This window comes from Mastacembelus armatus, chromosome 22, assembly GCF_900324485.2.
Source record: "Mastacembelus armatus chromosome 22, fMasArm1.2, whole genome shotgun sequence".
Classification (NCBI taxonomy): domain Eukaryota; kingdom Metazoa; phylum Chordata; class Actinopteri; order Synbranchiformes; family Mastacembelidae; genus Mastacembelus; species Mastacembelus armatus.
The window spans coordinates 16,483,262-16,507,663 of NC_046654.1; the positions used below are offsets into that span (position 1 = coordinate 16,483,262).

The following is a 24,402-nucleotide window of genomic DNA, read 5'->3' on the forward strand; positions in this document are numbered from 1 at the left end:
GAGCAGGCAACAGACATGATAACATCAAACATCCCTATCCACCACCACCTAAAATGTGACTTTTATCTGATTAGGTAAATCATCAGGTTAAATCAACAGTGTACACTGGGGCCAGCTACTAAAGAAGATTTTTGTTGTTGAAAGTGGTTTGTTCTGCAAGTACTTCTTATAGAGTCCCATGTTTTTCAAACTTTATATAAAGGCTATGGAAGAAGTGAGAAAGTGGACGTTTGAGTTGAGATGGTTCTGTCAGCAGTGGTATACATACAGATGGGTGACAAATGAAAGGAAAAACCCAAAGGCGTGGCTCCTACAGTGCTCTAACTATGTGGCGTGATCACCTTTATTTGATGACGAAATGCTTCTAATGTGATGGGAGTGGTCTCTTCCAGGATGTCAGTGCTCCCATCCTTAGGGCAGGAGGGGCCACAGGATGGGTTTATGAGAAAGAGGAATTTAACAATGGCTGGACTTGCACTGAGATAAACAGATTTAAAACACAGATCAAACAGAAGATTGGACTTTACACATTGTATGATTCAACGTTTAAAAACTTCAATTACACTCTCAATGTCTCATTTCTTTTCAATCATGCTGTTGTTACAAATCCTGTGCTTTTCACAGGAATCAGAGAAAGGAACAAGATGGATTTTTAATACTTAATGGCAACATGGCATTTTGTGCATGAGAATAAAACAAACTGTCTTTGAGCCTTTTTAAAATTCAACAATCTTTCAGTGGGAGTTTCAAACAGCAGCAGCCTCATTCAGACAGTCTTGTTCCTTGTTACTTAAAGAAATCAGCCTGAATGTCAACACGGAGCACTGGAGAGATCTCGGGCTAGTTGCATCTGTAGTATAGCATTTTAAGTTCATTCACAGCAATGTATTTTATATCAATCAGAAACATGAGGCAAAAGTAAAGGCACAGTGACTTCTGTGACAAAATATAAACAGCTGAAACAACAAAAGAGAAACGGGTACCCAGGAGTACATTACAGCAACAGCTTATCTTACCCACATGTTGTTGTGGGTAGTGAAGTATTTATTACCACAAAACAAAAGAACATAGTAATATTTCTGTAAAGTCTCAGTGTAGTAAGGTAAGTAAAAGATCTCTTTGCCAAGTGATGTGCCATGACTAAGCTCCAGATTTAAGTGTTTATCACAGCAGCCTCATGGACCAATCGTGTTTTCCATGTTCTGTCTATAGAGTGAATGTCCAATCTCTACTCTGAGTGAGTGTAAACAAAACTCATTACCCCTGCTGAGACAGTGGTAAACATGTTAGGCACATTGTCATAATACTTGTTTGATATTGAATCTATGTCTGAAAAAAACCTCAAGGGTTTTGGGATTTGGAAAAGTGCTTTGCTATTACTTTGAGTTGTCTGCTGCTTGCTCAAATGTCTAAACACACACACACACAAATATAAAAATAAACAGAGGGAATAATGTTCTAGAAGAAAAAACAACATCCCAGAGGAAGAATGGGCCATAAAAAGGAGTGAAGGGGAACCTACTGTACAGACATTACATCAGAGGAGTAAAGGGACTGGAAGGAACTCTGGGAAAAAGGTTGAACACTCATGAACATCCAGAGTGAGGGAGAGAGGGAGAAGGCCACACTGGATGAAGAATAATTACGAGGTCAACTATGAAGTCACAAATAACTGGTTACAAATTTGAGGCACTGCGACTCAAACGTTACAAGAAGGGTTTCACTGATTTATGATGGTTTAACAATAGATCTGATTAAAATGATATTTTAAACAGAGGTCAGCCAATCAATTTCATCCACCACTGATGTGAGGAATTTGATGCAGTTTGTCATCCTTTGTTTATCAATACTACAACCGGTGACTGTATGAGGTGCTTCACACTCAACTGAATGGCAAGTTTTGTGCAGCTATGTGTGAACAGACCACAGTGCTGGATAACAAAATCTGCTCAAAATCTCATTCTTTTAGGTTTCATAAGCAAATACTGCTGCAAAGAGGGCAGCTGCTATAACACAGCAGCTCTGACTGTTGTCATAAACAGTTTGCTGCACACTGTATATTACTGTGATGCAAGGTACATCTGACAGGTTTGGCATGGACCACTGTTGGCAGCAAATAAACCCATCAAATGTGACAAATGATCGCCATAAATATCACTCTGCTGTGACACAGATATAAAAAGACAACTGGCTTTGCAATGAACTCTTTTACACTCCCTCACCCATTTCTGACTGCATCAACTGTTTGGAAAGTCGCTGTGCGCTCATGTGAAGAGGGCATGGCCGGAGTTAAATAAACAACTATCCCACAGATCCAGTTCTTTGAAATGATCTCACCATGTGACAGTGTGTCATTTCATCACACTGCATCTGGTTTGGTCTGTCTTTGAAAGTCTGATAGTCAGGGTCTCCCCGTTTCACAAACCTGGCAGCTTCAGTCTGAAATCACAGATGGTGGTGCACACAGATTCAGTTTAAGAGTTTGGCGTCAGAGAAAACAGGTCGGCAGCACTTCGTGTCACTGTAAGCCACTATCATCAGCGGTGGCTGAGGACCGACGCCGGGCTGCTTCCTTTTCCCGTTGAACCTCTCTGACAGCGAGGATGCGTGTGAGCATGCTCTGTAGGGTGGCGCTCTCTAATGGTTGAGAAGTATACCAGTGGGAACTGTTGAGGTCAGAAATGCAAATTTTAAAAAATGACCAGCTGATGCTGATGGATATTTAATGAAAAAATAAAACTCTCTCCAAGAAAGCAAGTAAATGTATTTCCCAAAACTGTTTAAGTAAGCACGTCAGCTTTAACCTGACTCTGACCTGTGATTGTGAACATTCTCTTCAGGCTGGAGGTAGAACACACCGGCCCTCTTCTTCACTGACTCCGGGCTGTTAGAAGACAGAGAAGATGTCTGTCTGCTGTTTTCTTAGTTGTTGCAGTAATGTTAAGTCTGTCTGTGTGTGTGTTTGGATCTCACCATCTTGAGAGGTAGAATTCATAGAGTCGGACAGGACACTGTAGAGGGTTGGTGACATTTTCTCGCATCTCCAGGTCTGCCTCACTCTCTGTTTGTCTTTTTCTGAATCGCTCTAAGAACAGAGTGAAAACACTTGATGCACAAGTAAATGTAGAAATCTTCTTTTTAGTGTAAAAAGAGGGAAAATGGCTTAGGTTCCTGCTTAAAAGCACCGCTACAGTCATATTACTTTATTATTACTTCTTAACTTTAAAGTATGAAATTATTGTACACGTTTCACTGTGTGACACCCACCTGTCTGTGGCCGGCTGGACGTGGCAGTGCTGCTTCTCTGGTAATGCAGGTACTGGACTGTGCCAGCTCGGCTGCTGGATTTGGAGCGCAGAGTGAAGTTAGTAAAGGAGAGGCCTTGATGCTGTGCCAGCGTAGTGAAGCAGAAATGCTTGGTGGAGAAGAAGACCAGCGTGTTGAGCAACACTATGGGTGAGTACGCACCCAGCTGCTTACACTCCCACAGGTAGGACTCTTCAACACGGGAGACAACACCACCACCTGGAGAAGGGAAGGGGAAGCAGGGGGAAGAAAAAAAAAAAAAGCTGAGATAAATATCTGTCTGTCCATCCATCCATCTTCTTCCGCTTATCCGGGGCCGGGTCGCGGGGGCAGTAGCCGAATCAGGGATACCCAGACTTCCTTCTCCCTGGACACTTCCTTCTGGCTCTTCCAGGGGGACACCAAGGCGTTCCCAGGCCAGCCGGGAGACATAGTCCCTCCAGCGTGTCCTGGGTCTTCCCCGGGGCCTCCTCCCGGTGTGACATGCCCGGAACACCTCCCCAGGAAGGCGCCCAGGAGGGTGTCTGTCTGGCGTTACCAGGCCAGCCGGGAGACATAGTCCCTCCAGCGTGTCCTGGGTCTTCCCCAGGGCCTCCTCCCGGTGTGACACGCCCGGAACACCTCCCCAGGAAGGCGCCCAGGAGGGTGTCTGTCTGTTTAGCTGCTAAAAGCTTCCAGTTGTTGCTGGTCTGTCTGGCATTTTGTGTTATCAGAGCTATTATTAAAGGCAGAAAACAGCTTCCTGTTGCTGCTGCATGCAACACTGTTGACAACATTGAGGGTGAACTGAAATGGCAAAGCTGTAAAACTGTAAGACTGTAAAAGAGCTTGGTGATAATTCCCTGTGGGCTTGTTGCTACTTTTCTGACCCAGTGTTAATATGAAAGTCTTAAATAGTGAGTGGAGCTTTACAGTCGTATGTAATCTGAACCCAGAGTGGGAATAGCAGCCACTACCAATAGAAACATCTTTATAGGAACATAATTAACACACCGGTTATTGCAGAAAATGATTAAAGATTATAACTTAAGGTCAATGATCATACCGCGAGGCAGTGTTTTAGGTTTCCACAGTCGCAGCATCCCAGTGATCTCATTGGCAAACTGACTGTAGAGCTTGTCGGTGAAGATGTTCTCTATGCGGCCCTTCATGAACAGAAACTGTCCAAAAAGAGAAGGATGCAGAGAGAAATGAGTCACTGAGTGGTGAAAATGAGTGGAGACATAATGAATTCAGACTAAAAAAAGCAAGGATTTGTGTGTGTGTGGGTGTATGTGTGTGTTTGGACCTGCTGTATCCCCAGGCAGAGGTAGAAGATGCTGTCTGGACCGTAGGCCTCTCCATTTGGCCGTCTCACTTCTTTGATGAAGCGAGACAGAGCAAAGCTCAGCTCAGCAGAGTCACACTGAAGGATGTCCTCTTTAATGTCCACTTCACTGGCTGCAGGCGGAGAGAATGGAAAATAAAAGCTGTATAGAATAAAACAACAGAGCTGAATAATGGGTAAGAGGAGGTAAAAGCATGGGTGTTCTCTGGTTTAGCCCAGTGTGCTCCCACAGTCCAAAGAGAACTCAGGCTTACGTTCTTGTGGTTGTTTGTTGCGTTGCTGGACCCAGTTCCTCCAGGCTTTAACCCCATACATGTGGTTCAGTTTGGAGGTGGTTGGAGCCGCCATTGCACTGCGATCCACTGAAACAGTCCGCCTTCGACCCTGGAAAAAAAAAAGTGCAGAGTGAATACCAGACGAGGTTGATAATGATGAGATAAATTAATATTGTGCATATTAATACACTTCATTTCTATAAAAAAGATAAGAAAACCTTTATTTATCCCACAGTGGGGAAATTGCGTTGTTGCAACAGTAAGTACAGTACACAGCAGAGAGCCAGAAGTAGCAAGATGTGAGGTAAATAAGAAGTTCAGAACATTAAAAAATACTAAGTGGAATAAAACTATGAAGCTACAAAAACTATAAGTGGGTAGATATGTGCCTATGGGTATGTACAGTATATGGACATCTATGGATAAATAAATAAACACCAGGTAAAGTCACTACAGTATATTGCACCGATGGTGATTCACCTTATAATACAGTATTGTACGTGATTACAGATGACAGATGTAAAATACATTGATAGCAAAATACATACAACATTTAAGACTGTCAGCAAATAGAACCACAGAGCAGCATACAGGAAAACTTACCTGCAAACTGATGTATGCACAGTAACATGTTTTTAAAAACACAGAAAAAAAAATTGAATCAGCGTTTACCCACAGACTGCTGATCTGTCATACCCGTTTCCTGCCGGAGGAACCGTCCCTGGGTCTTTTCACTCCTCGCTGCGGAGCGGACGACTTCTGACCTAATGATTCTGCAGAAACACACAAAAAAATTGTGAGTGGGAGACAGGATGTGTGCGTGTGTGTTTGTTTTCCATTTCCAATCTGAGTTTATCCTGATAATACAAAAAAAAAAAAAAAAAAACATTTTGGTGGTTTATTAATAAATTACAAGTTTTCAAGTTGTAGAAACTGCATGTCATACTGTTTTAAACAGACGTGGGTGTTGGTTATCACTTTAAATTACAGAATATGATCTCTGACCAGACGGGAAGTCAGTCTCTAAGTCCATCATTGGAGAGGAGGGCGGCTGATGCTCGACACTGGTCGCAGGTGGGTCGCTTGTCATGCTCTCCCCTGGATGGGCACTAGGATGGGGATCAGTTGACTCTGTGCTTCTCTCTGTACTTCCAGTGGAAGGCAGGTCAGCTTGTACGGATTTTTGAGTCTCCTCGCCTTCAAGGATTATGGGAAGCGCCACCTCTGATTTCATGTCTCCAGTGTAAGTGCTCTGGTCTGTAGCACACACACAAAAATAAACACAGATGAAGTGAGATGCGAATCATTATGTTTTGAACCTTACTAAGGTAAAAATAAAACATAAAAATGAAGACACATATCTACTTTCTCCAAACCCTCACCTGCATGCGAACTAGACTGATCATTCTGGTTTTCTTCCCTCAGAGTGAAAGGCTCTGATTGGACAGCTGCATCTATCATGCCATGTTTCTGTGGTGTTACGACCATGGGCACTGGAAGCTTGAAAGATGAGAAGTTTCATTTGCAAAGACTCAATGCAAAGTGTTTGAGTCATTAAAGAGAATGTGAATGTAACGGGACATACAGGCATTGGTATAGCCAGTGGAACAGGTGTGTGCTGACAGTACATGTTCAGAGGCACAGGAATGAAAACCGGTACTGGGACTGGCACCATCACCACCTTCACATTCTCCTGCCCTGCTGAGGAGAGAGGGGGCAGAGGAAAACGAGACACAGAGAGAAAGAAAAAAATGGATGAACAAATAGAAAACATAAAAAAAAAAAAAAAAGTTTAATGACACAAAGTCACAAATGCATTAATTCAAGTTTAGTGCTGACAAAATATTTAGATGTGTATTTTTATGTGTTTGTATTTATCCACCCATTATATTCATTGTGGTTATGCTGTGATTGGCTGTAAATACTAACAAGTTTTACATTATGTGAGTGGTATCTGTTTTTGAAGTCTATAGAATTAGGAAATTTATTAATACACCCCCAAAACTCCCCATTAATAAATCACAATGGATTAAAGTAGATATGACTTATTAAACTGAAAACGTGACACACTGCACTGTTAAGAAGACAAATCAACAGCATCTGCTGACTACATGTAACCTGCATTTTAATGTTTAACTGGAGGACACTGCACCAACCAGCTGCAGCTTCCTGTATTTATACTAATAACCATATACAAACAAAGGTACATATGCAGGTCACTCCCCAGAAGCTGACCTTATTATTTTTCTTTTATGGCACAAAGGTTTCTTCTGTTACCAGTGGGTTTTTCAATGATAAACACATACAACACATGCATCACGGATACAGATTTACTCCATACGCAGATGTGACAAATGCAAGAATATGGCCAGCAGAGGTCGCAATTCAAGCCTGTAGCAAATGATTCACAACATTGAGCCATGTCGGACACAAGTCATGAAGCAGACACCTTCGTCATCATTCATCATGTACACTTGTTTAAAGCCAAATACCAATTCCCATGAAAGAAAAGTAATCATAATTTTGGTGAAGACAGAGCTTCACATGCTGCATCAATAATTCTGATAAACTTGATTCTCACTCATTATCATATCATTCTATGCCCAAAATGACACTACACTTATTCTTCCACTCATTTGTCATTAGACGGTAAAATGTGGCAGGTAAAATCAGATAAATAATTATCCCATTTAAACTTTTTTTCTCAAATTCAATTTATTGACATTTTTTTCCACGAGTTTCAGATGTTGACAACATACTATGAAAAGAAACATAAAACAGAAATGCATTATTCATTTTCCACCTACCCATATCATGTTTAAGAATGGGGAAAAATGAAATAAGCATAAGTACATAAGTAACAGTAAGTCACAAAATAAGTGAAATGTAAACACCGTAGTACAGGGTTGGATTCAACTCAGCTCCAACGTCAAAGCCAGAGTTGACTTGTAATAACAGCAAATGCTTGAACTGACGTCAGTCTCGGTTCACGACTGCATCAGTAAAGAGGTACAGCAGGAAATTCAGCCCTGAAACTTCCAAACATCCCACATTCATACTAAAGTAGTAGTGTAATAGTACAAATAAGTTATCTGAACATCCAAATAAACGCCGAGTTCTTCATTCAGACGCAAAATTCAAGTCATTGCAGATTTTAGCCTGATTTATACATTAACGGTGTATCTCTATGGTGCATTGTAGTTTCATTCTTAACCAGATTTATTGGTTTATCAAAAACTAAAAATAATAGAGGAGTAACACTGCATCAGAGAAAGACGTCTTGCAAATTGCCTGCTGTGTCTAGATTCCTGTCCATTTGTGCAACACCTATACAGATGTTAACCTGTAAAATATAATCTTCCATGTTTTCCTGACACTTTGGTATGATCCACATTATGCTTTGTCAATCAGATACAATAAAATTAATCTGAATCAAGTTAAAATAATCAACCACTGACACAAATATTAATATTAACAGACTGTTGCAGTTTTTTTTTTTGCCATACAACCACATTACAGACTGTATGACTCTTGCTGTTATATAGTGTAATAGACAGTGGCTGACCCTTCAGGCTCGAGTGAAGTGATGTCACACCACTGGACATGAGGGTTGTGAAACATAAACAGTGTGTTCAATTACAGGCAACTTCCTCTGGAGATTTACACAACATAAACAAATCATTAGATACTTTGGACACGTCTTAAGACACTTGACAACTATACTGTGATCGGAGTTAGCTTCAATGGTGTAATCATATGTGAGAACTAAAACACTGAGGTAAAAATTGTTTTTCCTGACACCTTACAGTACTGTCTGTAGGTCAGTCAAACAGCTGTGAAAGAACGTCAACCTTGTCTAGGCCGTCAGGCCACCATTTTGACCATCACTTATAGCCTAATATTGCCCACGAATTAAACAGCCTGGAAGGGAAGAGGTTTCAGATGGCCATGAGAATGTGGTCTGAATAGTGCATAAATACTGCTATGTTTAGTTTATAAAAAAACAAAACAAAACAAACAAAAAAAAAACACAGACATCCCCTTAAGTGTGTCATTTCACAGCACTGCTAGTTTGCAAATACACATCCATGTAGATACTGAAAACTAATGTATTTGCTGTCAAAGTTTTGGGAAGAGAGAGAGAGAGAAAAAAAAACCAAAAAAAAAAAACCTGCGTCATAAAAGCGCTGCAGGTGTGAACACCACCTGTTAAACCTGTAGTAGTTTTATCTTTGTCTAGGGTCAGGGCAGAAGACGACATCTCGTGGCAGCAGATCAGGAAGCTGTGGAGAGGAAAAACTCGGGTGACACACTCGACCCTTGTAAGAAGTCAGTTGAAATGACGTGGAAAAAGCGCATCAGTTTTAACAGATCATGTGGGTAGGTAGTTGTTATTCTGACTGTAAGAGCAGTAACGTTGCATTGCCGTCATCTCTATTAATGCACACTGTACACAATCATGGAACAGGAAATCTTTAATACTGTATACAGCTGTGGCACAAACAATGACTTCCCTAATATTTTTTATATTTATTTTTATTATTAATTATTAAGGGTACTTGAACTTGTAGTGTCATTTAGAAGTCTCACCTCATGTTTCCAGTTCAGGAGCTGTTTTGTAGATCAGTCTGGTGTGGTAGAGTTCAAAACAGGGCACAGGACAGAGGCTTGGCTCTCCCGAACATGTCTTACAATAATAGGAAGTTTGCCTCACTATCCCACACTTCTGCTCACAGTCCTTCATTTTAGAGTGTGTCTCCTCTTTTCCCTCTCCATCCTTCTCATTGTGTGTCTTCTCTTCTGTTTTCTTCTCTGGCTCCTCCCTCTTCTCTCTCTTCCTCACCTCCTCTTCTTCCTCCTCTCTCTTCCTCTTGGATTGCGAGCAGACTTTGCAATTGGAGTCTGTCTCCCTTTTGCCCAGGAAATGGCGCCCGGTCAGGCGTGCCGGCACGCCATTACACAGCTGAGTTTCTCCCTGAGGTTTCGGTGATGATGCTGGAGATGGTAGGTCGGGCTGCGAGGGGCTATCTAGCAGAGCTGGTGCAATTATTGAAACAGCTAGTTGTGAACAATGAATAACTGAATAAATCAAAAGAATGAATGAAGTGAAATAAATGGTGTGAACAAATAATTCCAATTTATGCAGGTTTTTGCCTTGTAAATCAGTTTCTATTCTCTATCTTTCTTAATGCCTTTTATTTTCTATAAAGCTCCTTGTATTTATTGTTGCTGTAAGGTACTATGCTAATAAACCTGATGTGGTTTACAAAGAGACATAAGAGCTTTAGCCTGGAAGAGGGTGGCTACCTATATCACCGCAGTCAGTGATTCAGACTCAGTGCTTGCTGTAGGAATCACCACTGACCACAAGTCAAACAAATCATGAGGGGAAAAAAAAGAAAAAAGCCCCAAACTCTGGATTTCGGATTTTGTTTTTGTTTTGTTTTTTTTAAACCATTATTTCATGATTAAGATGTTTCCTGATGAATCAAAGTTCAAGCAAGTTCAGTATTATATTCATCAAAGCATGAAGTTATTTTAAGGAAGTTTTTTTTTGTTGTTGTCATTTTAACGTTATAATATGACCTTACTCAGCTTATTTTGTATCTTACTTAGCATAAGAACGTGACATCACATGTAACCCATTCATTACAAAGAGCTGTTTGGTTTGATCAATGAACAGAAATTGTTTTGAGCACTTTTTCCACAATTCAAATAGAAACAGGACCATCAGAAGAAATAGAAAGAAAATATCAAGAAATATCTAAAACAGACTAAAACACGTCATACTTTAAAAGATGTTTCAAATGTCTGTACGAACATACAGTGAATGCTCATTATGTGCGAGTATATGTGCCTTCTCTAGAGCATTTTATTGTGAAAAAGCCACTTAAACTTGTTCCCCTAGGTCCTGCTGTGCCGCTGTTTCTGTGACCTGCGTGAACGAGGGATGAATGATGCTGTTTGTAGTTACCTGCTGATTCTGTGGAAGTTGTGGGCAGCTGGCACATTGTTTCTTGGTCCATGGTGAAGGGTCGACACAGAACCGACTTGTTCTTCATTTGACGTCGACGGGACACAGGCACACGCATGGCATCAGTCTGAGTACTGGCCTGGGCATTACAAACAAAAACAGCAACAATGAACTAATCTGATCTAATTCTTATTTCTAAACATTGTGACATTACTGTCTGCACTGCCAATCAGAAAGAAATGATTTTTCTGTACTGATATTGTTCTGTGAAATGAGCACATACATGGTCGAGGTTCTTGCCATCAGTGTTGGAAGTTGGAAGTGCACCTACAAGAGAGAAATAAAAATGCATTAAACCCCAATGTGACAAAAAGCTGCTCAAAAGTACTTAAAAATAAAGAATTACTATATAATCCTCTAATAGTTATTAGTTAATTGAATTCCCATAGAAAATCCCTACCTCTTGCTACAAACAGTTCAGTAATTTTATTTATATAGAAGTAACTGTAGCCTGTGGGCTGTTCTGTTTAATCTGCTGCTATCATGACCATGACGAGCTGTTAACGCCCCCTCACATGGCTGTGTGTGAACAAACCAGTCAGAGCAGTATCTGCTGACACACTGGGCTGAGTAGCAGAGCCATTGGCCAATGAGACGACATCAGCTATGACAGGATTCATCTTTGAGGAGTGGTGGGGCTGGGCTGGAGCTAGAAGAGAGAAAGAAGGGATCATAGAGACACAACGATGACTTTAAAATCCAGCCTCTCATATAAAGTAACTATAAGGATTTTTTTTAATAATCTTTTTTCTAAACCTATGATTTCAGGCAAACTAATTTAACTAGTGTGAAGTCTGATGTGACAATACAATTTACCATATGGTGTCTGTGGGGCTGCTCCAGTACCATTACTACTGGTATGTTGGCTCATCTCAAAATGCAGGTAGCAGTACTGCAGCAGGCAGGACAGGTTGCAGAAGTTACGGACAGAACCCAAACACTGCAGCTTCTCAGTCATGTAGCTCTGTTTCCTACAGCTGTCACACCGCCCCATCTGGACAAGAGAAGAGGAGGAGGAGGAAGGAAGAAAAGACAAAAGGAAAGAAAGAAAACGGAGAAAGACATTAAACAAACAACCATGCTGAATATACAGTGACATCTGAGACATCCATCTCCTTTACCCCATAGTAGAGCACAGTGTACTGGGACATGCAATGGGGTCTACAGAACTCCTCCATCCTGCCTCCATAGTGGCTGTGCAGCATCTTCTGGCTAATGCTGGAGCAGTAGGTGCAGGGACGCCAGGGATGGACCTTGTTACGAGAAGTCAGGTCATGTTTGAAGAGAAGCTTACAGCCTGGAACACAGGATGGTTGGGGTCCCATATTATTTAAATCTGAGCACTACAAGTATCCATTTTTGCCCACAGGAACACTTACACTGAATGAATGTGGTGTTTACAATTTTTGTTAAATGATGAAACCAAAAGTAAGGCTAGAGCTACCAATCTTCACAATTTCAGGCTAGTTTGTCAAGACCGGAACGACACCAGAATCAATCAGGCATTCTGCATTTGCTGTTGTATACATTAAAAAGCAACTGCAAGGTTATCACTGACAGACACCTAAATGCATGAAACTCAGGTGGAGAAGAAGAAGGAGAAAGCCATTTTGTGTAAACTCACTTTCACTGCAGAAAACCAGGTCCTGTTGGTTGTAGGTGATGGTGTCAAAGAGCACCTTCTCCTGTTTACAATACTCACACGGCGCCACAATGTTTTTCTGGGTTTTATACTGCTCACAGCATGGCTTACTGCAGAACATAGAAATTCGACCCTGCAGGAAAAATCTGTCATGAGTATTACAGAATAATGATGGTTAGCTGAGGAGTGTTATACTCTTTATGGAGGTACCAACAGAAAAATCCAGTTAGGGTGAAATATGAATATATACCGAATATGTGTATATTGGTGTGACCTGTGCTGCTTGCCTGGTTGCTGAATAGCAGCGGTTTGGTGTTGAACTGCTTACTGCACTGATGGCAGGTCAGTTTGGTGGTGTCACTGTGCCCACCCTCTGCTGGTTTCTGGGGCTGACCAGAGGGTGCTCTGGCCTGGGTTTGCCCTGGGATAGAGGGGGAGGACATGGCTGGGTAGGGAGGCACCAGTGGGGGCACTGAGGTATGACTGGGATGATGGCCTGAGTAAGGCACTGATGATGGGCAATCCTGGGGGATGGGAGGGACCGAGCTGGCTCCAGCAGAAGGGCCTGGTTTGGGGACATCTTTGACAGAGTGGTCCCTGAGAGAGGCAGTTCCATTGGTCAAGTCTGACTGTGAGGGGTGTCCAGACTTCTGTAAAAGACATGGAGGGAAAATAACAGCATGCTCAAATAAACAAGAAGGTTTTAATCCAACTGAGCTATTTTTGTTAAATTAAAAGCTCCCTTGCTATTAGTGCTTTACCCTGTATATAGAAACACAGTCATAGGAGCAGAAGTTCCGAATGGTACCATCCACCATGGCCAGATGATACTGAGGAACAGCTGAAACTTTGCACAGGCAGCATGGGAATGGAGTACCTACAAGGAGAAGGTAATGTTAGTATGTGAACATACATTCATGACCAAGTTAGTAAGATTTCCTTGGTTCCGGTTGTACTACAGGCTGCAGTCAAACTGAAGCTTTCCTCCATGTTAGCACTGAGGACTACATATACCAGCTAGCCCTAACACGTGGGTGTGTGTTCTCTGAGGCTTGTCCTACCAGTGAGAGAATGCTGGGGCGGTCGACTCTGTTCCACACAAGCAGGTGAACAGTAAAGCTGAACTTTGCCCCTGTGGTCACGTTCCATGATGGTGGAAGACACTATTGCCACTGTATGACAGTAAGCACACTCAACCGTCTTTCTGCAAGTCTGTTTAAAAAAAGAATTTGTATTGTAAAGGTTTCTATTAGCTATGTAAAATGTGTGGATGGTATGTGATTTTCTGATATTACAGTAGTTCTGGTTGCTGGAACCCAAATTTTGAGTTACTGCTTATTCTCATTTGAGGCCACTAACATGGAAAAATACATAATATCTATCTGCAGTGTTTTATCCACACAGTGCTGTCATAAATACTGACACATATTTCCTTAATTCAAAAGGAAACAGGACTATAAAATGTTTTCATGCAGATACATACCTGTTTGTAGGTGCCAATGCAGGTAGGTCCACAGAAGTTGAGCTGAGATCTTTCAATTGTGAGTGTCTGGCAGGAGCCTGAGTTGCTGTTGCAGTAAAGTCCGCAGCCTTCACAGCAGTTCATGGCTAACTGACGCATCTTGCGCCATGCCATGAAACAAGCATCACTACAGAGGCTGTGCAGGCGACCTTGATGGTTGACTTCATGCTCAATTTGCTGTGGAGATCATGATCCCAGTCAAACACAAGACACAAGATAGAGAGTAACACCTGACCTGCCTTGGCCTGTCAGGCATATTAACTATATCTGTCTGTCTTTACTGTAAAGGTTAGCCTTTCAGGGCTCTTACCTTATTAGTGACTCTGCACACACTGCAAAAGGGTTTTTCTGGTTGCCGCTCCAGTAATTTCTGAGGTGGCTTCTCAAGCTTCTTCTCCAGTCGTTTGTCAGCCCATTTCTCAGGAAACTTTTCAGCACACTTCTTCTTCTGTCTAAATTCAGACAGACAGAACTGGCCACAAAAGTGCATGTAGGTGTTGTCATCTGCAGGAATCAGGATCATGTCCCTGGGCTGAAGAATCTCCCTGCAAAGACAAAAGCATGAGACATAAATACAAAAGTTTAAAAAAATATATAGAAGATGACAAGAGGTTAGGCTTTGCAAACAAAGTGGCAAGGCAGAAAAAAAAATACATTTGAAATGAAGCAATAATTTGACTTTACCCTAACCCCAGTTCTGTCATTACTTGAATAAAGCATAAGAAATCACTAAGGATTTAGATGTGGATTAAGTTTCACAGGAGATATCAGTGTCAGTGTTAAATTCTATAATACTATAGGGTTAGATGTCTGCTGAGACACAGGCAGTCCTACAACACACCAGAAAAACACAGCATTTAGGACTATATGTATTTCCATGTGCTAAAAGAGCACAGATTTTATAAACCAGTGAAACCCTTAAATATGAAGTTCATACTGATGTGATGTGGAAACAAAGATGTACTTGTTGCACTGGAAACAGAATCGGCTCCTGTTGGCTGAAGGCAGATGGCCAGTCAGACAGACTGTAGAGCAGAACAGCTGCGTTGACCCTTTTCTTTGGAATGCTGTTTGGCCTTTCAGCAGAACCTGGAATCACATTTAATAAAAAAAAAAAAAAAAAAAACCTGTATCACTGTCTAAAGTTCTGACACAATAATAATGACAATTTCTGCTAATCGTGTCATTAATATAGCAGATGAATGAGTAAATAACCAGAGCATCAGTTGTCTATGTTCATAACAATGCAGAGAACACGAGGCAGGGTTATTTATTTAAAACAGAGCTCATGTAAGCAGAGCAGTACCTTAGAGCAGCCGCTACAGCGAACACTACCAGGAGCTGGGGGCTGAGGTGGACGTGGGGGTACTGGTACAAGAGCTGGCAGTGAAGTTGGGACCTGAGCTGGTGGTCTTGCAGGAAGTGGAGTCATGGCTTGTAGGACAGTACCTCTACTTGGGATAAAAATGGCTGCTGGAGGTGGGGCTGGGATTGCTGCTGGCACTTGAGAGGATAGAGTAAAGGTTGATATTGTCAAAAATATTTTTAGAAAAATATTTTAGCAATAATAAACATGCACAGAAAATGCTTCTGCTGCATTTCTGAGAAAAGACTACTGAGGGCACTATTCTAATTAAAAGATGACCTGTGGAGGTTTCTTGTAAATAAACTTTCATTTTAGATTTCCATTGTGTGTGTCCTTAAAGTATAACAAATATGTCGAATATATCCTTGCTCATAAAACACAGTAGCATTGTTTTCTTTACTAGGAAGAAATCATCTTTGCTGCCTCTACATGACTTTTGCATATTTTGGTGCATTACAGCCAGCTGTACACATAATGTAAAGCGGATGTAGCATCACAAAGAAATCACATTTTGCTTAGTGATGCATTATAGTAAAATGTGATGACCAAATTCATTGTATTCTGTAAAGTGGGGTTTTTTGAGGTGTCATATCAAACTGGTAGCATTTCAAATTGCTCTGTTACTGCAGCCTTGCCCTCAATAAAGCTGATGCCAATAAGGTAAACCTAGTTACAAGTACTAACAGCGCCATCAAATCGAAAGAGGTGTTTCATCCCACTGACACAGTATGACCACTGCAGAACAGCTGGTGTATTAAACTCACCAGTAGGGGATACGAAGGTGTTTGCTCCTCCTACAGAGTACACTGAGCTGATCCTCAGCTCTTCCTGAAATGTTCAAACATAAGAAATCTCTATGTGTTTAAGACATTTTCTTTCATTGAATTGAATGAGAAAGTGTGTACAAACCTTTCACTGGTACTGTGATCTGGTATCATGTTTAGAAGTATTTTTCCATTCTTAAAATAAGAAATATTTCAAAGTAGTTTTAACTGTATATTGCTGACTGACTAAATGCTATTATTTAATATTTAAAAAATAAAGTGTAAACATCAGAGGCATACTGATAACATCTCCCTCCACACTTACCTCCTGATGCTCCAGCTCCTCTTTGATCTGTCTGATGGAGCTCTGAGGCAGTAAAGCAGCATCGTACCCCTCATCAATGGGCTCCTCTTTAATGTTGATACTAGGAGACATCGGGGGATTACTGTCCTCCACTGGAGCTGTCTCTGAACTCTGAGAGAATAAGAGTATTTATGACAAATCTGCTCAGTATTGAAAAAAACAAAAACAAAAAACAAAACAAACAAAAAAAAAACTAAATATAGTTATGTAAATTTTTTCCAAATCCCCACCTCTCCCTGCTGGCTGTCTTCTGTCTCCCCTGTCTGGTTCAGGGGACCTCCATCTGACAGAAAGGTAGAAAAGAAGTTACAACTACACTGAGAGAGACAAACCAAACAATTATTTCCAGATGATGCCACACTCAGTCTTGTTCAATCTAATTTAGTTCAATACTGATGACACCTTTTTCTTTGCACTGGAGTTAAGGACTGCATGATTACTATTTTTTTTGTATCTCAATCTTGGTTCAGACAACTGTGCAATCTCATTCTCACATGATGACGACTCTGCCGTGTTTGTATTAGCACTTAGGTTAGTGCACCCTTTTCTGCGCTAAGTGGCATTAACCAAGAACAGGAATGCAAAAGAATAATTAAATAGATAAGTGAGAATATACGATTGGTTGAGAATTGTGTTCAGAAAATTAAACTGACAGATTAAAAACAAATGGTCAAAACTAAAAGGGCATTGTGACTTTTAATACCACAGATGGCGTCAGCTAATGGTGTGCTATCTACAAACCCAAGCCCACATACCACTGCTGACATCTTGAATTCATTTCAAAGCCAGGAGATGTTATATGTTTTTGTAGACTGAAAATAAGTTGAAATTTAACAAGTTGACAAACTGAACTTGGTATGTGAAACTAGTAGCATACCCCTTTAATGACAGCCCAAAACATGACTGTCTGGCTATGTCAGGGCTGTATGAATATGCTGTGATACAAATAAGTGGATAAATACTCTCAACTGGGCATTAGGTATGAATCTAGTCCTTTTAACAAGTCTAGATTTTCATGTATTTGCCACTTTACCTTGACTGTTGTCAGGTGTGTGCTCCTGGGAGGAGTGAGAGGTGTTGGCAGAGTCATTGCTCACGTCCCTCTCTTGCGCCACCTCGTCCTCTTTGGGCTCAAGAGCAAAGGGAACGCTCCGATTAACGTTGTTCTCCTCTCCTGGTTGTCTTGTTTTTCTTTTCCCCCTAATCACATCAACATCCTCCAGGGTGCCCACTGGCAGAGCAAAGTGCCAGTCTTCTTCATCATCTTCTGTGCCAAATGAGGGAAGGCCATCTAGTGCATCATCAAACGCTGCCCCCCCGCTTCCGCCTTCATTAGTTCCCATGGTAAATGAGGAATGTCGGCCAGAGCAAGAGGAAATACGAGGAAAGCATGACTCTCCCATCCCCTCATCCATCTTTTCTTCTTGTCTGCTGCTGTTGCTGTCCTCCTCTTCTACCTGTTGCTGTTTTCTATGTCCTGAGGTTTCCTCTACTCCTTTTGTCTCTCCTTTGTTACTCCTCTCGTCCTGACCGCCACTCCTGGAAGAGGCGGCAGAGCCCCTGGAGGAGTCAGCGAAGTCGCCCAGCCCCATAACTTCATCAAATACTCTGGATAGACGCTCCTCATGCTGCAGGGCAGAGAAAGGCTTGATGAAAAGGATTTTTCACAGGACCAGCGAATGTAAGTCTTCCAGAGATTATTTACTTTCCTCAGGTACAAATGACTGTCAGACTTAATAAGTGCCATAAATCTCCTGTTTTACTATAAACTCCAACAAACAGAAAAAATGTTAATTACAGTGAAATTTCGACTCCTCATACAAACAAACATGGCCTAAAATACATACATAAGACTACATATAAAACTCTTTGTGGACTGGTGAACCAGTGAACTATCACCAGATCAATGTGGGGAAGACCAAAGAGCTAGTGGTGGACTTCTGCTGGCGCAGATATCCCTCAATAACACCAGTGAGCATCCATTGAGAAGCTTCTAAGTACCTGGGTGTTCACCTCAGCAATAAATTGGACTGGTCAAATAACACTGACATACTTTATAAGAAAGGCCAGAGCAGGCTCTAGCTGCTACAGGGGACACTCCTGAAGACCTTGTTGACACAGTGGTGGTATAAGCCATTTTTTATAGAGTGGTCTGCTACAACAGCAGCATCTCGACAGCAGACAGGAAGAAACTGTACAAACTGACAGAGCTCTGTACTGAGAAGTCCCCTTGGCCCAGTGCATGTGTTGGGAGACAGGAGGACGACTGCCAAGCTAACATCCCTGCTGGAGAATGACTCCCACCCTGATCCACTCCAAGTGTGTGATGGAGCTACCAAAGGTTTTTTGATTATTATATTTTTATTGTATACGCTGTTGTGATTACTTTTAGTGTTATTTTTACAGTATTGCTGCTATTTCTCTTTTGCTGCTGTAACATTTAGAATTTCCCACTGTGGGCCCATACAAAGGCTGATCCCATGTACTGTATGCTGTGTACCTTATTCCCCACCACCTCTCCATAGGAAACATCAGTAGTTCCACCTCACAACAATCAGTAAGCCAACCTCACCTTCACAGGGCAGACTAACATAAGTAACAGAATAATACGACAATCAGAAGTCTACTGTCAGGAGGCAGTGCATGTGATGTGAGAGTAAAAATAGCATTTATGGCAGCACCTCAATAAAACCTACACTTTTTTTCACAGCTTTCCGCGATGCAGCCACTTTATGGAGCCGGTAATTATCTACAACACAAAAGTGTAGGGCTGGATAAACAAACCCACATGGGGCTCACAGAAACGACCAGCCTCGTGTGGTTTTGAAGGTGTTGGTTTGCTGGTTGTTAAAGTGCAGGGCTATTAAATGCAGCCTCGCACAGCGGCATGCATCATTGCTCACGAGCACCAAGCTGCAGCGTTATAAGCTAGCTAGCTAACGTTAGCTTAACATGCTCATCTCAACCGGATGTCACCCACCAAATAACTGGATGTCACAGCATATATCTAGGCCAGCTAGACACTCCAACTTCCATCTGATCGTTGCTCTAATTTTACACAATGTGTGTGTTTCCTACCTGTAATCGTTTAAGTCTAAATTCCTCCGAGTCCGCCATGTTTTAATTATGCTGCAAACGCCGCGCTCCCTAACGCCCACCCACCCAAGCTCTAGGGGTTATGGGAAATGTATGCGAGTAGTCCGTAACAAAAAAACATGCTTCTGTAACTTTAACGTCAACACCGAAACAAGCTGGCCAACTCATGAGGCAAGTATTTCAAAACTGCAACCATCCGAGCAGCAATGTGATCTATAAAAACATAATCTCATATTTCTCCGGTCAATAAATACAAATACAAATGTTTTTTTAGGAGATTTTCCCCAGAATTTACACCTGACAGTCAGTCATGGCAGCTTATGATGACTGTTTACTCGAGTTAAAATGATATTTGTGTTAGACTGGCGCAGTCTGCTGTTGTAAAGCGTTGCTCAGCAGATCAGACCTCCTCTCCAGCAGGGGGCGATCTTAACAAATATATGTTCCTACCATAACATAGAGAATAGCTGCGCAAACTATAATCGTAAAGCGAACATGAGAATAGTAAGGTCTGTGGCAAACATTAGTTAAAGCGTGAACAAACAACTATTCAAGTTCTGTTTATAACCCGAACAACTAGATACCGAAAATTACCTTTTTCAAAAACTTTATTTACTTTTATTACAACTACTTCGGTACATAGTAGATTTCCTTACATAGAAATAGACAAACCGGACCAGACTGCACCGTGCCTCCCAATGAAAGCCTATTCTATATATAAATATTTCTATGCGGATTTCATCGGGGGTGAAACAGCCATCACAGCGCCTTCAGTAAGCAGCAGAAGACGGAGTGGGGTTGACATTTGTAGTCATTGTCAACTGTGCTTGTATCCACGCCCCGTCTGAAAGTGTGGTCAGCAGGTGTTTTCTCGAGACAGGTTGAAGTGTCTTCTTCAGCGAATGAATGGCAATCACGGCAGCGAGAGCGGTGACAGCGGGGGGCCCGGCCTCTCTGTCCCGGTTTAGAGGAGCGCTGGTCGCGGCTGTGCTGGGGGACTGTGTCGGCGGAGAGTTTGAGGGAGCGCAGGAGGTTCCCATGGAGAGGGTGCTGCAGCACCTGAACAGCCTAGACGATGAGACTAAAGGGACTGGTTAGTGAAAGGAGGCTGATAAAGTGTTAAATTCAGTGCAGTAGTTACATTGCTAATCTCCACCATACTGTCTTTTCACTCATTAATTATAAGGTGAAAGTGACTTATATGGCCAAGTATGGTGACCCATACTCCTGCATAAGAGCTTGAAGAGACTAAAATAATTAGACAGTAGAATGTTATATTAGCCCTCTTCATTCAGATACCTGACGGTAAGCTGCGCAATAGTCTGGCACAGTGAAGCTTCACAGAGGGGGCCCCAACATATTATAGTTGCTTTCTGAATGATTCACATTGATTTAGTTAGTGTTAAAATAATGGACAAACATCACCAAAAGTGATTTAAACTAAAGCTGATGAAAACCAAGCACAACACATGTTTACACGAGAGTTCACAAAATTAGGGTTGAATGACTTCCACAGGACTGCTGATGGTGATACAGGCCATGTTTTTCACTAATATATCAACGGTGCTGAAATACTAAAGAAACACACTCTAATATGTAATGCAAGCTACAGTGTTTATGTGTCTGTGTCTGCGTGTTTACTTGTGTAAGGTATTCTTGAGTACAGCGACGACACAGCAATGGCACGTTGTGTGGCGCAGTCTCTACTTACCCGTGCTGGCTTTGATGACCAGGACATGGCTCGCAGGTATACAAGTGTACACTGCTGATGTGTATATGTACTGGGGTGTCAATGTTGTTTGGAGGGCTTGTGAAATAAATTGGGAACTGTACTCACACACATGCAAACTAAAGTCCAGGTGTCTCACTCTTCTAGGTTCGCAAAGGAGTACAGTGCATCCCCTGGTCGTGGTTATGGTACCGGAGTGATCCAGGTGTTGAAGAAGCTATCCTCTCCCCAACTTAGTGATGTGTACCAGCCGGCCAGGGACCAGTTTAACGGTCGGGGCTCCTTTGGAAATGGGGGCGCCATGAGGGCTGCCCCTTTTGCACTGGCATTCCCTGACATAGCTGATGTTAAACGGGTGAGCTGAGAGCATCTCTGTGGCCTCAAACCACATCCTAGGTGACTTAAATGTTGAAGATATCTCATGAATTGTCCAACCACCTGTTCCTGCACTTTCTTCTGCACAACCTTTTACTTAAAAGTTGAAAAGGACTGTTTGTCTCTGTAAACTGCAATGATTCTGGTTAGTGAGCATAATTTGAGTGCACTCTGCCTAATTACAGTGGAGGTTTAAACAGTGGTCTGGAACGGCACATCCAAAGTCATCATTTATGTTAACGGATGCCAGGTTTTTTTTAAAGTTTAATGAATCCTTATACGAACAGTTTGTTTTATTGAGATAATCATCACTTTTTTTGCAGCCCACTCACCTGTTGAGATCATAGTTACCTGACAAATCTTCTGGCAGACAATCTCCAGCTGCAAAAATAATGACTACTATATAATAACCAGACTGTTGTCTGAGAAAATAGATTTCTAAGTGCAAGCTAATGTGACATTGTAAACGAAAGGTGCGACAATGTTAACTTAATTCAGACCTCCCATTCAATATGCTGGTCTCAAATTTTGAGTCTAAATGTATGTCAGGTCAGACAGCACTGATTAACTACAGTACCAGTTTCATTTAATAATATTAAAAAGACAATGTGTAGTTGTATAGTTGCAGTCATAGCTTAGACTCAGATCTGACCATCACTGTAGATATTTGAGAAATGATCTCTAGTTTCAGACCCTTTTGAAATAAAGGACCTGAAGTTAGATTTGAGTTCCAGTTGTGTGACTTGAGCCTTCTCTGCTCCAACAAATGGTCTTGAGTTACAGATTTAGAAGAACCATCTTACTGTAAAAAATGTTTTTATTATTTATTATTTATTATCCCTCCGGCAGGCTTGTTTATTTGGCAGTGTTAATAAACAATATTATGAATAGTTCACCGCAATGTTTTTTGTGATTCCTCTGTAGTCAACACCTCAAGGATCTTAGCACAAATTTGATTAGATGTAACTATAACAAAGTGTTTATTGTCTGAGTGGCTATAAACCACCTGCTTATTATAACATTCATGACTCTGTTTCTCTTTTCATTTGCAGTGTGCCCGTCTGGGTGCCAAGCTGACCCACTCTTGCTCTCTGGGTTACAATGGAGCAGTGCTGCAGGCATTGGCTGTGCACCTCTCCCTGCAGGGGGCACTAGACTTACCTCAGCAGTTCATCGGCAGGCTAATCACAGAGATGGAGGAACTGGAGGCTGATGAGGTGGCACGCCATGATGCCAGGATGTGAGTATCACATAAACAAAGCCTCTTGTGCAGCTGCTTTTAGCAGCGATATTATATAGTCATGTCTTTTGAGCCTGAAGTTTGGTTTTATTAGTCAGAAAACATGAGACCGTATAGTTTAAAAAGACATTTTCAGGTCTGAATTGTCAAATTCAGGCCATGCTGGTAGTGGTTTTTTTTTTACAGTGTCCACTTACCACCTTAACATGGTGTGTCTGTTAAGCTTAAAGGAAGCTGAGAAGCCATTCTGTGAGCGCCTCTACAGAGTTAGAGACCTGATGGACAGGAGCAAGATCAGCGTAGAGGAGGTCATCTCAGAACTGGGTCTGTATCTTTAATTTTGCATGTATATTTAATTTTCGCCTTGCTTGCATCTCTTCACTGTGTGCGCTTTAGGCTGAGAACAGCAGAATTTCATCATGTTGTGTGTATTTTAATTTTCATGTCTCATGAATCTGTCTTCCCTTCCAGGTAATGGCATCGCAGCACTCCACTCTGTCCCCACTGCCATATTCTGCGTGCTTCACTGCCTGCAGCCCCGGGAATGCCTTCCAGAGAGCTACGGTGGTGTGGAGAGGACAATAGCATACAGCCTGGCCCTGGGAGGGGACACGGACACCATAGCCTGCATGGCTGGTGCCATTGCTGGGGCCCACTACGGCATCAGTGCCATTCCTCAAACCTGGATAAAGTGCTGCGAGGGGGCGGAGGATGCAGACATGAGTGCAGAGCGGCTCCACATGCTGTACCACCAATCATCACAGGGAGGCACAAGTGGGACAGGGGAGCAGAGCTGTGAAGATGGATCTGAAATGAAGTCAAACACTTCTAATGGTACAGATAAGAAAACTGGAGCAAAGTGATGCTTCAGCTGGATTCTGACAAAAGGACTCTTACACACATACATTGTACAGATGCAAATTAAACATACACTACATGAGAGACACATTGCTTTTTTCCATTTCAGACTTTTTTGGTTGGAAAAACCCTTTTGGATCCTGCAGGCATTCAGACCTTACATGGAAAAATAACATGTTTAAAAAAAAAAAAACAAACAAAAAAAACTCCACCACCCATTTGTCTTATATCTGAACATACAAAAAACACTGGAATGTCAAATCCCTGTTTTAAAAATGTACCACTTCTACATCTGGCCTACAGCCAGAGAAACTATTTTGAACTCAACACCATTATAGAAAAGTGGTCAGTTTATGCATACAAAGAACAATATACAGTCTCCATTCTCTGTTTTGTGTTGAACAATCTTTAGTCATGTAAATGTTGCACATTGAATTAAATTTCTTTTATCCTCTTGGTGGATAACAATTATTTAATAAACTTTTTTTTTTTTTTAAACATCGT

General features: G+C 41.7%; 2 protein-coding genes across 5 annotated transcripts; one reads left to right on the top strand and one right to left on the bottom strand.

Moving 5' to 3' along the window:
* Positions 1–1,953: 1,953 nt before the first annotated feature.
* LOC113126218 (zinc finger MYM-type protein 4-like) lies at positions 1,954–19,754 on the bottom strand. Of its 4 annotated transcripts, none has more exons than XM_026300186.1 (29): positions 19,679–19,754; positions 17,634–18,228; positions 16,831–16,883; positions 16,562–16,711; positions 16,237–16,300; positions 15,413–15,609; positions 15,071–15,195; positions 14,417–14,651; positions 14,068–14,283; positions 13,646–13,796; positions 13,346–13,461; positions 12,872–13,234; positions 12,567–12,717; positions 12,064–12,239; positions 11,759–11,936; positions 11,478–11,591; positions 11,166–11,209; positions 10,883–11,021; positions 6,494–6,606; positions 6,291–6,408; positions 5,914–6,165; positions 5,605–5,681; positions 4,888–5,017; positions 4,595–4,746; positions 4,352–4,466; positions 3,268–3,525; positions 2,974–3,085; positions 2,816–2,884; positions 1,954–2,666 (listed from the first exon to the last, which is right to left on the bottom strand). In XM_026300186.1, exons 1-29 carry the CDS (start codon positions 19,715–19,717, stop codon positions 2,519–2,521), a joined length of 4,650 nt encoding a protein of 1,549 aa, XP_026155971.1. In that variant the 5' UTR covers positions 19,718–19,754; the 3' UTR covers positions 1,954–2,518. The 4 variants fall into 4 exon arrangements, with proteins under 4 accessions (XP_026155971.1, XP_026155963.1, XP_026155953.1 ...); XM_026300178.1 differs by having other exon boundaries at positions 6,494–6,609; XM_026300168.1 differs by having other exon boundaries at positions 15,044–15,195.
* Positions 19,755–20,181: 427 nt separating this feature from the next.
* Positions 20,182–24,351, top strand: adprs (ADP-ribosylserine hydrolase). The gene is made up of 6 exons (XM_026308591.2): positions 20,182–20,789; positions 21,347–21,443; positions 21,573–21,780; positions 22,853–23,040; positions 23,264–23,364; positions 23,512–24,351. Exons 1-6 carry the CDS (start codon positions 20,603–20,605, stop codon positions 23,901–23,903), a joined length of 1,173 nt encoding a protein of 390 aa, XP_026164376.1. The 5' UTR covers positions 20,182–20,602; the 3' UTR covers positions 23,904–24,351.
* The last annotated feature ends 51 nt before the right edge of the window (positions 24,352–24,402 follow it).

Bases quoted from the DNA above. Each gene is read 5' to 3' on its own strand.
- adprs (XM_026308591.2), top strand. From the start codon at position 20,603: ATGGCAATCACGGCAGCGAGAGCGGTGACAGCGGGGGGCCCGGCCTCT. The intron at 21,444-21,572 runs GTATACAAGTGT...TCACTCTTCTAG, and splicing joins GACCAGGACATGGCTCGCAG to GTTCGCAAAGGAGTACAGTG. The intron at 21,781-22,852 runs GTGAGCTGAGAG...TTTCATTTGCAG, and splicing joins ACATAGCTGATGTTAAACGG to TGTGCCCGTCTGGGTGCCAA.
- LOC113126218 (XM_026300160.1), bottom strand. From the start codon at position 19,717: ATGGCGGACTCGGAGGAATTTAGACTTAAACGATTACAG. The intron at 12,240-12,566 runs GTGAGTTTACAC...CCTGTGTTCCAG, and splicing joins CCTGGTTTTCTGCAGTGAAA to GCTGTAAGCTTCTCTTCAAA. The intron at 3,526-4,351 runs GTATGATCATTG...TCCCTTCTCCAG, and splicing joins ACCTAAAACACTGCCTCGCG to GTGGTGGTGTTGTCTCCCGT.